Source organism: Heliconius melpomene, chromosome 21 (genome assembly GCF_056956725.1).
Source record: "Heliconius melpomene rosina isolate 202511_hmr_F chromosome 21, ASM5695672v1, whole genome shotgun sequence".
NCBI classification, from domain to species: Eukaryota; Metazoa; Arthropoda; class Insecta; order Lepidoptera; family Nymphalidae; genus Heliconius; species Heliconius melpomene.
Window position 1 is genome coordinate 7,408,663 of NC_140409.1, and position 13,387 is coordinate 7,422,049.

The 13,387-nt window shown below is 31.8% G+C and overlaps 1 protein-coding gene across 3 annotated transcripts in view; it reads right to left on the reverse strand.

Moving 5' to 3' along the window:
• LOC146527093 (protein apterous-like) overlaps positions 1 to 13,387 on the reverse strand; it is a 54,325-nt gene that overhangs the window by 17,174 nt on the left and 23,764 nt on the right. For all 3 annotated transcript variants that reach the window (XM_085206031.1, XM_085206030.1, XM_085206029.1), the window contains exons 3-4: positions 3,356 to 3,529; positions 2,969 to 3,225 (exon numbers count right to left, since the gene is read on the reverse strand). In XM_085206031.1, coding sequence (XP_085062157.1) covers positions 2,969 to 3,225; positions 3,356 to 3,529 — 431 coding nt within the window. The remainder of the gene's footprint in view (positions 1 to 2,968; positions 3,226 to 3,355; positions 3,530 to 13,387) is intronic.

Below are 13,387 nucleotides of genomic sequence, written 5' to 3' on the forward strand. Positions count from 1 at the left end.
ATCCAACCAAAAGAGCTGCTGGTCCTTTATATGGAATATCTCAACAGCTACCGCTGAATTGCCGCGGAGTAATTGGACGATTGACTTTAGCTTCATACTCGTATATACTCGACTGTGTAAAAAACATTGGAGTTCGTCGTGGGGCAATGGCACAAGGTTGTGATTGTAACGTGAAGTTTGTGAATTCGAGGCAATTTTTTATTTATTCGCTCTGGCGTTGAGTTTTGCCACTCAACACACAATTCCTCGAAAAAATCAACAGAAAGTGGGGAACGGAATGTCTTAACACCAGGTTCTTTACACTGTATGCGTGATACAGCGTGAAGCTGACTTGGTTTGATAGAAAAAACAATGATTACTTAAATTATTGCTCAGATTTTTCACTTTATATGTATTCTAATGATATAATATTTATATTTGTATCATAAAAAAAAAAAACAGTATAATCCGGAACCAATATTTATAGGCGAGGTACTAGTACCGGGGAAAGACCTCATGTTTCAATCTCGTCTCGCTTGGGGTGGCGCACCCTCCTGGGATATTAAAATCTATTATACGTTTATGTAATAAGATACGCTTACATGTATCATGCAAGTATGTATTTCATGATATATTAGAATACTTAAACATTGAAAAAAATCGTATATAATAATGTATGTATGTCTGAAATGAAATATTTTAATTTCTTCTTTGAGCTCTCCCCTCAACCCGCAATGCCTCCAAAAATCGGCGGAAAGTTGAGAACGTAGTGTCTTAACACTAGGTTACCTCTGCCTACCCTGCTGTGTGCGTGGTACAGCGTGAAGTTGTATTTTATTTTATGTAATATATATGTATGTACATCTTAGTTATATTTAATCATAAATAATAAAAGAAAAAATTATAACAATATAAATTATTAAGCTTTTCACATTTAATTCTTATTTTAATCCTACCTGTTCAATTAAGCTTTGAAGAGTATCCTCGTAGAAATACGATGTAAAAAAGTGCAGTATTAAATATTGGTTTCTTGTATAAGCTAGATATTATTTAATGTAATTCATTCTGATTAATAATAGTAAGTAAATATTTGGCATGGTAGTTTATTGCTCTATAATCAAATGGGTGTATGAAGAGGTATTTATAATATGAAAGAGATTCTCTCTTTAAAAATAATTTCTCCATATTCTAGTATATTCGTGTTTATTGACTTGTAAATATTGACTTGTTTCGATTATAATCTGTGTTTATTTATTTTTGTGATAATAAAAAAATGTTGTTTTAATTGTCTTCATAATTATCTACAGAATAATTTCCTTATGTCTGTTCCAGTGCAAAATATGTAAATAATTAAATTGGCAAGTAATTAATATACATAAATAATTTATACTAAGCTAATTAAAAATATCATATATAGATTTTACTGCATTAAATTTTATTACAGTATATTAAGCAAATTGGAATAATGAAACTGAATAGTTAAACTTTTACAACAATGTACAGGTATACTAGGATTTATTTATTCATTTCATATAAGATATCATTTGTATTGATAATATATATATATTTTTTAATATTTTAGATATTCACAATTATTTTCTAAATTATTTATTTTAGTTATAGAGTTCATAAAAATTAAGCTTGTGTAGAAATAAATAAGATTAAGATTAAGCAGATTAAGATTTAAATTATATGTAGGGGCATAATATAGGTAAATTGAAAAGTCTGTATTTAATCAATAATTAAATTCTTATTTCTTATATGCCACTTTATATTTTAGAAAAGAGAGCAAAGAAATGACAAAGTTGACATAAAATAAATTAAAAAAAACATTACAATGTCCACAAAATATAATTGTAATGACATTAAGTGAAATACAAACGATAACCTCGTTTGACTAAATGGTGTAATTTAGATAATTGTTGCTGATTATAATTTACTTTTAAAATTTAATTCTTATTTATTGTCTATAGCTTCACGCTGTAACCCGCACTAGGTTCCCTCTGCCTATCCCACACAGCAGGATAGGCAGAGGGAACCTAGTGTTGCAGTGGCAGAGGGAACACTGATTTACTTTCCGCCGATTTTTTAAGGTATTGTTTTGCCTTGGTAGCAAAGCGAAGAAATGAAAATATTAATAATTCATCCCCCAAGTGTGGATCGAACACATTACCACCGCGTTACAGTCACTCCCTTGTGCCTCTGCACTACGACGGCCTCTTATAATCTACGAAAACGAAATAATTATTAAAAACTAATATTTAAATCACTTATTTAAGACGGTCGGTTCATTGAAATGCGGCGAGTATGATGAACTTCAGATTACAGCGGGCACGCGAGCGCCTCGGGCCTCGGGCCTCGGGCCTCGACGACGAGACCTGTTCATGGTATTAAAACTAACTTCATTTATTTCACCATTGTCTACTATGCTTTTTATACGTTCCTATATTTATAATGTTAAAAATTTTACATAGTAATACTCGCTTACTATTATTTATTTACATATTACGAATATATTTCTAATAATTATGTAATATTTTTATGAATTTTTTTTAGCAATAGAATTTAACTTCCCCTGGTATTTAAAATAACCATTTTATTATAGGCAGATAAAAAAACACTCGGTTCTTTATACTGAGCCCTCATCGCATGCAGTCGGTTGACCGAATATGCCAGATAATAATACTGGTTCCGATATCTCGAAAAAGGCGAAATGTCGTCTTTTTATAAAACTCCTACACGGGAAGTCGCCTCCGATACCTAATCTCTAGAGGTAAGTGCAGTTTTGACTTTAATGTGTTAATAAAAATGTAACCGTTTTGTCAACAAAATGGAACTCGGAATTCTCACATACGACATATTATTATGCTTATGTATATTATATGTATATATTAAATTGTTTTTATTGATATATTATGCACAGAAAAAGAAAGTAAATTATTCTAAATTCGCATGGGCATGTGATATATTCGATTTTGTAGCAACTCACCAAGGTTGGCTGTCATGATGTCTTGATCTTTCGGTTTCTTTTTTCTAGGGCGACCTTTTTGTCGGGGAGGAGGTGCTGTTGCCCCGTTAAAGAAAGGGCCTTTAAGAACATCGTGTTCTACTCTCGTGAACTCGGGTGACGGGTATGGTGGATAGTGAGAGCCAGGCGGAGGCCCGGGGTACGGCCCTGGACACATCTGCGGTGGCCCTGGAACTGCCATATGGGGACCATAGTCCGGCATGGTTTCATAATGTAGCCTGCAACATGTGACTTTTTTAAAAACATAACTCTACATGTCAGAACACTTTTTAATTATAACTTTGTAAACAATTATATAACAAACATACATTTTTAAATTTTGTTAAAATGTAAGAGAGAGAGTCCTACCTGCAATACACAGCTGAGTCTCTAATGCCAAACGTATCGCCCTTCGTCAGCCTTGCACTGCATAGAGCACAGGAGAAGCAGTGGACATGGAACACGAGGTCTCGCGCCCTCATCACCAGCTCCGACGCAGAGATGGGCGTGTTACATCTTGCGCATCGCTTAGAACCGTATAACCTGAGAAAAATATAGATATTAAATTATAAAAGTGTGAATATTTAAATATATATAAAAATCTAAATATTTAAAGGTATTATCGTCTTAACGGCGTCAAGTAGTAAGTAGATATTTAGAACTTAGATATCTCGCTGTATCCATAGTAGTGAGTCTATATTATATACGTCGAAATATCTTAATATATATCTCAAATAGTGAAATTCAGGTTTATATCGGACTAATGTCTAATTTGGACACTAGCTAATACTAAAAAAATGGGCTTTAAGGTTTTGAATAAAACTCTTAATTATTTGTAAGTAGTTATATTTTTATTTGATCTTGCCATCTAAAGACTAGGTGCTTCACATATTATTCTATAGATATATTAATATTATAGTTTAGATCCGATAGCTTTATCGTATAATAACAAATTAGTATTAGTTCAGGTTTTAACAGTGCTGGAGAACTATCAAAGATTTTAGTGCGCTATTCTAAAGCTAACAGGATTAATATATTTCTTAAATAAATTTCTTCCATTAGAAATCGAACCCACAACCTATCGAGTTACCACTGCACTATAACTGACCACAAAATATAAATCCACATAATTTATATAAACTTAATAAATGCATTTATCTATTTTTATTCCATTAGCTTCTTGTTTTCAATTATCATAGCAATTTATTTACATTAAAAGGCCGAAAAAAAATTGTTTAAATGCAGCAATAACAACATAAGGTCATAAAAAAAACAATTACACATACAGTAGAAGTCAACGACCGGGTAACATTATTTTAAATAACATTTACCTATAGGCAGGTGTTGTAATTTTTATTTTTAATCCACATTATCTACATTTGGAAAGGTGAAATAATCAATTTGAATTTTTCTTTCGGTAATGTTGTTGATAAAAGTAATATTTTAAATTAAAAGTAATGAAAATAAATCAACTTCACGCTGTATCCCGCACCCAGCAGGATAAGCGAGCAACACCAGAGCGAAGAAATAGAAATATAAATTTAAATAAATATATAATTTCCTCGAGTGGGGATCGAACCCACAACCAGTCGCGTTTAAACTCACACTTTTTCCATTTGCGCCACTGGTCAATCAATATTTTTAATTTATTTTTTTAAATAATTAAAAATAATACCTACGGAAGACATATGATACAAAATTACATCATTATTCGCTTTTAAATAAAAAAAATCATCTTCACGCTGTATCCCGCAGACAGCAGGGTAGGCAGAGGGAATCTAATGTTAAGACACTCCGTTTCCCCATTTTTGCCGAGTTCGTGTTAAGTGTTGAGTGGTGGAACTCAACGCCGCGTTTTGCCCCGACACCAGATCGAAAGTAGGAAAATATTAAATATTACACTTCTCCGAGTGGGGATCGAACCCACAACCAGTTGCGTTTAAAGTCACACTTTTTCCATTTGCGCCACTGGTCAATCAATATTTTTAATTTATTTTTTTAAATAATTAAAAATAATACCTACGGAAGACATATGATACAAAATTACATCATTATTCGCTTTTAAATAAAAAAAATCATCTTCACGCTGTATCCCGCAGACAGCAGGGTAGGCAGAGGGAACCTAATGTTAAGACACTCCGTTTCCCCATTTTTGCCGAGTTCGTGTTAAGTGTTGAGTGGTGGAACTCAACGCCGCGTTTTGCCCCGACACCAGATCGAAAGTAGGAAAATATTAAATATTACACTTCTCCGAGTGGGGATCGAACCCACAACCAGTTGCGTTTAAAGTCACACTTTTTCCATTTGCGCCACTGGTCAATCAATATTTTTAATTTATTTTTTTAAATAATTAAAAATAATACCTACGGAAGACATATGATACAAAATTACATCATTATTCGCTTTTAAATAAAAAAAATCATCTTCACGCTGTATCCCGCAGACAGCAGGGTAGGCAGAGGGAACCTAATGTTAAGACACTCCGTTTCCCCATTTTTGCCGAGTTCGTGTTAAGTGTTGAGTGGTGGAACTCAACGCCGCGTTTTGCCCCGACACCAGATCGAAAGTAGGAAAATATTAAATATTACACTTCTCCGAGTGGGGATCGAACCCACAACCAGTTGCGTTTAAAGTCACACTTTTTCCATTTGCGCCACTGGTCAATCAATATTTTTAATTTATTTTTTTAAATAATTAAAAATAATACCTACGGAAGACATATGATACAAAATTACATCATTATTCGCTTTTAAATAAAAAAAATCATCTTCACGCTGTATCCCGCAGACAGCAGGGTAGGCAGAGGGAACCTAATGTTAAGACACTCCGTTTCCCCATTTTTGCCGAGTTCGTGTTAAGTGTTGAGTGGTGGAACTCAACGCCGCGTTTTGCCCCCACACCAGATCGAAAGTAGGAAAATATTAAATATTACACTTCTCCGAGTGGGGATCGAACCCACAACCAGTCGCGTTGAAACTCACACTTTTTCCATTTGCGCCACTGGTCAATCAATATTTTTAATTTATTTTTTTAAATAATTAAAAATAATACCTACGGGAGAATTGTATACAATTAAGAATCTGTCTCTACATAAGACAAACATAAGTTTCAAACAAATTCTAGTTAGATAATTAAAACCGGTAAGGGGTCAAGATTCCAGATAGCGAGTTCGACTCCCGAGTGAGACATCTCCGTGTGGTCTCGATTCCACGATTCACTCCTATCTCGATCAAACGACCCTGCATTATTTTATATATTTAAAACAAAGTTGAAAGAACTTAAACAGAATCAAACTTTAATTGAGAAAATTAACTATTTAATGATTAGCGATTATTTAAAATATGGTACTTTTTCATTCCATTGATTGAAAGTCGTTTAAGTATATTTGCTAATTTTATATATATAAATGCACATGTATCTTATATAAATCAAATAATTAATATTAATTATTGTAATGTTTATATTTTAACAAATTGTATGATAAACATATGATACAAAATTACATCATTATTCACTTTTAAATTAAAAAAATCATCTTCACGCTGTATCCCGCAGACAGCAGGGTAGGCAGAGGGAACATAGTGTTAAGACACTCCATTCCCCATTTTTAACGAGTTCGTGTTGAGTGTTGAGTGGCGGAACTCAACACCGCGTTTTGCCCCGACACCAGATCTAAAGTATGAAAATATTAAATATTTCACTTCTCCGAGTGGGATCGAATCCACAACCTGTCGCCAGGCCACGACTCGCCTCGCTTTTGAATATTATGTTATAATATTTTAGGACATTGAAAATTGAATCCTTGAATTAAAAATTACTGAAGCCTCGGGTAAAATGAAGCCGTCGAAACGAAGGAACAGTCGTGGTCAGCGGTCACGAGCGATGCTATCGCCGCCACCAGCGCATCTAGCGCGCCTAGACTCGACTGAGTGCTAAGAGTTACCTATGTGTTACCTGATGGCTATCGTTAACTATTCTTATGAAAATTATCTCACTAAATAATTAATAATTAGATTTTGAATGTAAAAGTAAATACAAGATGAGATATAATTATTTTAATAAAAAAAAATGTAAGGTCAAACTCATCATTGAAAAGTTAATGTTGACTTACAGTAAGATATGAATATTAATATTGAAAATGAAGTGAAAATTGATTTCTTTTTCACTCTCAAAATGGTTTTTTTGTCCAAATTTAGAAAGTTTAGTGTAAGTTTTAATAAAGATGTAAGGAAGAAGTTATCGCAGTACTTCACTGTGTAATAAAATTTTCTCTAATATCCATCGTATACCGCACACAGCAGAGTACGCAGAGGGAATCTAGTGAAAAACCACTCCGTTCTCCACTTTCTGCCGAATACTGAAGGCATTGTGTGTTGAAAGGCAGAACTCAACGCCGTTTTGCCTCGACACTAGAGCGAAGAAATGGAAATATAAGTGTAAATAAATGGGGATCGAACCCACTACCGTCGCGTTACAGTCACACACTTGTGCCGCTGCGCCACGACGGCCTCGACTTTAGCTATTACCTACAAAGTTTTATTTCAATTCCACTCGATCCCATAGACGTCGCTAACGAGCATGATATTAAAAAATTTAGTATCTGAAACCGAAAACTTTAAAATAAAACCCTTATCGGTACCGTAGGACGTTCAGCGCGTTTCATGCAAGAAACTTTGATTTGACACACTGCCGCTAACAATGGCGAGCGGCAAGCTTTATTTGTTAATAATGTTTCACGGCTCACGAATATAATACAGCTATTCACCGGCAATAATCGCAATAACTATTGGTTTCTCGATACCGTTGATATGCCTATTAGGTTTTACTTTGTTTTTTAAATGAACTAACTTGACAGTAAAGTTAAAATTTAAAATATTCTCAAATTTAGTTTTATTATTTTTAGCTATTAGTTTTTAGCATTTAAGGATATTTTGTGTATATAATTTTTTCATAATAATTTACTTTAAAATTAAAACTTACACTATAAATTTATTTAAAATAATTAAAAATATTTAATAAAAGTATATATCCTAGATGGATCCTAAATGATCCTTAAAATTTAATCCTGACGACGACATTTTAAATTCAATATTTTAGCAACAAAAGTATGTATATATAAATACACAGTCAATTAATTCAATTATGAAAAGAAAATCTAGACACGCGGCAGTTTATCCAACCAAGTTCAAAAAACTTGTAACGTGTCAACATGGATATTTATTATTTACATTACATCCAAAAACAGGAAGTAGATTAACGTAATATAACGTGTATGTAAAAAAATCTCAACTAAAATCTAGAGCTTACCGAGTGAGTACAGAACTTGGCACATATATAGAAATCGATTTCTTTGTCAGTGAAATCAAGAAAGACGTACTTTTCAATATTGAACTTGGCTCTCATTTCACATTTATGTTTTAATGGAGTAAAAATGTAGAGACCACAGGTACAGGGATTACGTACGATATACGATAATACACTATTTATTATTCCACTCACAGTGACATTTCAACAAATACGTTGATGGAATATTTTAGTCAACAGGTGATCGTTTATATAAAATATCATATATACAATTAAATTATTTAATAAAACAGAACAAAACAAAATATTTTCTTAGACATATATAAAAAACATATAAGCATAATATCCACATAAAGTATATGTCAAGCAACAGAATTCATTACACTTATAATTGATGCGTTTTACATTTTCCTAGCTTCAAAGATATTTTTATTAAGAATATCTTTGAAACTAGGAAAATGTAAAATTAAATTAAAAATAAAACTATTATTATTTCAACGATAATGAACGCCTATATGTTAGACACAAGCGTCTACTAGATTTAAATTACAGTAAGTAAATACCAACTTTTTTTAAGTTTTAATGGTTAATTGAAGTGTATCCATAAATTTTAAAATATGTCAATCTATTAAAAGAAACGAGCGTGTTATTAAAAGACTATAATTTTTCCCATTCGTTAAGGCATAAGGCAAAAAGAGTAAATGTGGTACGTCTCCGCAATAACCAATCATCTACCAGCGACTTACACTCTAAGAATACAAAGCAGGGAAGGACAACTCCATCAATAATAATAATTCAGTCTCTAACTAAAGGAAATAAGACTTAATAAATTTATATAGAATTTACAGTATAAAAATTATACGACAAGCACAGGACACTCGACGTTACTAATTACGAAAAATTTATATGAAATTTTAAGTACTGAATCAATTTTTATGTTCAACAGGAACATTACATATTATTCTCACGCAGCATATAATAGAAATATGTTCATAGGAACATTGCACATGTTCGTGCGCTTTGATCTGAGGCACATCATTATCGTCTAGGCATAGCTTTTACTTGTTAACAAGTTAATAACGACTACAATAGCACCATTAAACTTTATATCCTGTAGAAAGGTGTGGTGTTAAAGTAGAATTTATTACGCGAGATGTGTAAACCTTCGAGGCTTATGCATAAGTCATTTTACAAATTACGGTATATTTAGTCGAGATTTTCAAATCTAAAAATATTCGTCTCTTATATGTCTGAAAATATCCCGACAAATGAGAGCCGGTACGGTGTCGCATGCAAGATTGATAGGGTGTCACCGATAGATGGCGATGCCACCATTAATTAACACTGAACATTTGAGGTTATGCCCTCGCTCAACAGCCGTTCCAGAGCTGGTCGTCAATTGCCCGAAACGCCTTCCTCCTATGAATAAAGTATTAATGCCTTAAGCAAGATTAAATAAGAAATGGTTAAGTTTATCAGTTAAAAATATTACTAGTTCCCAATATAGTTTTGAAATATTTATATAAATAAAAACTCTTGAAACTTTTAAAGTGAAGCAAATAATAATATTATACCGGCTCTTAATTATTTTCTTGTTTGTATAATAAAGACGATGAGAAAGAAAAGTATTTTTAAATTGTGGAATATGTCGTTATTTATTTATATGTTTAATTTACATTCACATAACCTGAATAACGTTTTGTCGTTACCTATTTATTTTATCCAAATTAATTGTGCGACTACAGCACATTCCCTTATGGGTTATTAATAATGAATTTGCTTAACTTTTATTAGGTACGCTTATATTTAAGGGGGGAAAAAACTAAAATAATTAAAATTACTAGGTACTCATATATACTAAAGGTTAGCCTTATATAGGTAGAGCAAAAAACATTAATTCACCAACAAGAATTAAATTCCTTTTATATTAAATAAATGGTAATGTAGTTTTAAATGCTTATTTATATATCTCATTATCATTATAATTTTTTTCGAAACTTTTTTTTCTTCGTTGTCTAATAAGTAGATACGTACAAAAATACTAAAAAGTGATTGATAGCTGAGTGGCTACAGATAGAGCTTCTGAGAACCATAGTGTAGGGCAATTACGGTAGGCCGACTTCCCTAAGCTTGAAAGTGGCAACTGATTTATTCTTAGGACCATAATTTTAAACATCGCTTGGTCAAATTAAAATAAATTGCTTACCTTACTAGGTGATCTACAGAATTTTTAATGTTACAAGTAAAATTTTATAAATAGGGAAAACGTATTTTGTAATTATATATATATTATAGTATTTATTAGTTTGTCACTGTTTAAAGTGCTAATGGAACGAGGTTCGAATTTTTCGCACGTTATATATATGTTTATAGTATATATATATATATATATATATATATATATATATATATATATATATATGTTTATAGTCATCACTTATTAATTTGTTACGATATTTTAATTAAATCTTTTCTAAGAATAATAACGTGCGAAAAATTCGAACCTCGTTCCATTAGCACTTTAAACAGTGACAAACTAATAAATACTAGAAATCGTTTTGCAAAATATAGCCACAAATCACGTTCTAATTTTGTGTAAATGTAGAAATTTTGGTCAAAACAACAATTTTTAGGCAAATTGATGGTTTCATATGAATACAAATGGTTTAAAAGTAGCTATATGGTAAGTCTATTGTGCATACGTTCCTTATCGTAACGTGCGTAGATAATATCGCCCACCGTCGTCCAATTTGGTCGACGGGAGAGACGTTTCGTAAATATTCCTACGCATTTTTCAAGATCTAGAAAATCTTGGAAAAATATCATTTAAATGAACGTTTATCATAAATTATCTTGTTCAGTTGTTTACATGTAAATGATTTTTACTATCATTCTTCGTTTTGACTCATAGCATACAGTCATTCTCAATTCGGATAATATATAAATAGTGTTTTATATATATTTCATAAATTTTTTTTTCAGCTGACTCCCGTAGGGTTGAGAGATTCCGCTTCCCACTTTTCGCTGAACTCTGGAAGCTACTCATCTGGAGTCACGTGCCTCGTGTGTAAATTTTGTAAACATATATGTGATAAATTTAATTTAATACTTTACTTCATTTAAATGTATGAAATTTAACAGTTCTCTTTTAATTCTTATTTATTTTTAATGATAAAAAGAACTCGTTCGTTCATAAATTGATAAAAGGCTGTTGCATTAAAATGTGCATATTAACCGATGGCTACGACCTCAGTACTTTACAAAAAAAAACTTTCCCTCGTAATTACACAATTTTCCGTATACTTTTTAAATAACATGTCAGTCAAGTTATTGTTTCGAATACTCGATAGTAAAACAAGTGCTGTTGTTCATTATTATAGTCGAATACAAAACAAAATACCAATGGAATTGAATATTTTATTTTTGTATTGACTTTTAATTGTAATGCCCAAAATTTTTGTTTTTAAATATTTATAAGCCTGCGTTGCGTCAATTGTAAAAAACTACTGAATATTCTTACTCAAAATACCAATTTTACCGATAACGAGGCTAGGTTTTATTTGATTTTAATGCGGCAAGTTAAAGTAGTTGAGTCCGTTCTGGCGAAGTGGCATAAGCGTGAGAGTGTAAACGGCTGTGGGTTCCATTCTTACTCAGGAAAATGAATGATTATTAAAAGCTTTTTTATTACTTTTCATTTTCATACTCAACAAGCAATGCCTCAAAAATTCGGCTGAAAATGGGCAACGGTGTGTCTTAACACTACGTTCTCTCTATCTATCCCGCATATAACAGGGTAGATAGAAATAAAAGTTGAAATAATGATTTTAGTATAAAAATGTTTACTTACAAGAAGAAATCACAAACATATTTTATAGTAGAGTGAAGTAGTAAGTTTCTAGTTGAACAGTCGTTAATAACCCCTCTCATTACACGTGGTGCGCTCGACCGACGTACAATTGTTATTACTCAATCAATAGTTATTGCTATTTATACACAATTCTCTGCTTAACAGACGGTGTGTGTTTTATTTTTTTTTATTCGATTCTAACTTTTTCCTTATCCAAGAGCCAATGGTTCGGAAAATCGGTATGATCCGCAGTCTTTATGACAGCCTGCCTGTCTCTATTAATTCATTAAGAAATTAAAAAAAAAATGTTGCATTCATAGGCAAAGATTTAAAGATGAGAGGCATAAAGTGTGGTTAACGTAAACATGATAGGTTGTAGGTTCAATCTCCAATCGAGAAAATTAAATATTTATTTAAATTAATATATATTTCCATTTCTTCTCTGTAGTTTCGAGGTAAAGCGCGGCGTTGAGCTCCGATACTCAACACGCAATGCCTCCAGAATTTAGCTTTTTTATACTCTCGTCGTCGCCCGCAATTTTATCTGCATGGATTTTAGGTTTTAAAATCTATAATCCTGTTATTTTCTTGTTCCTATAGAAATTTCGAGATATCTTCTCTTTGTACTCTACACTTTCTAACCTCAACTACATTATCAAATTAATAATGTAAAGATATTATACGATGAAATTATTATAGAAAAAACACATACATATCTCCATTCACAAAACTAACATGATTGACATACATATTTTCATTAAATATAATAATGATATCAAACGCGGCGTTATTACCAACCGGTATCTTTATTTCACACGAAAAATGATGATGAAGTGTTCACACTTCTAATCCTAGCTACGGATTAATTCTATCACTTGTCCAAAAATTATCTCCCGGTGTCAAGTAGCAAGTGTCTAAAGTTGCCTTCTGATATACGTCTACAAGTAACCACTTGTCCACAGATATCTTGGACTGATGAATGTGATTATATATTTCCGACATAATACTAATTGAGTTTCATCGCATTTAGTCTATCAATTTAGTTGAGGCATTGTAGATTAAATATATCAATGAGAAAAGTATTCAATAATATTATAGGTAAAATAGGCTTAAAATGAAGTATTAATTTATAAATTAAATTCAAGATTTTTTATTTTATTAAGAAATCATAAATTTTATTCATATGTAGATTTTTAAATAAAATTATTTTAGTTTCATTCAAATAAATTAAGGTATTATTAGTTCGA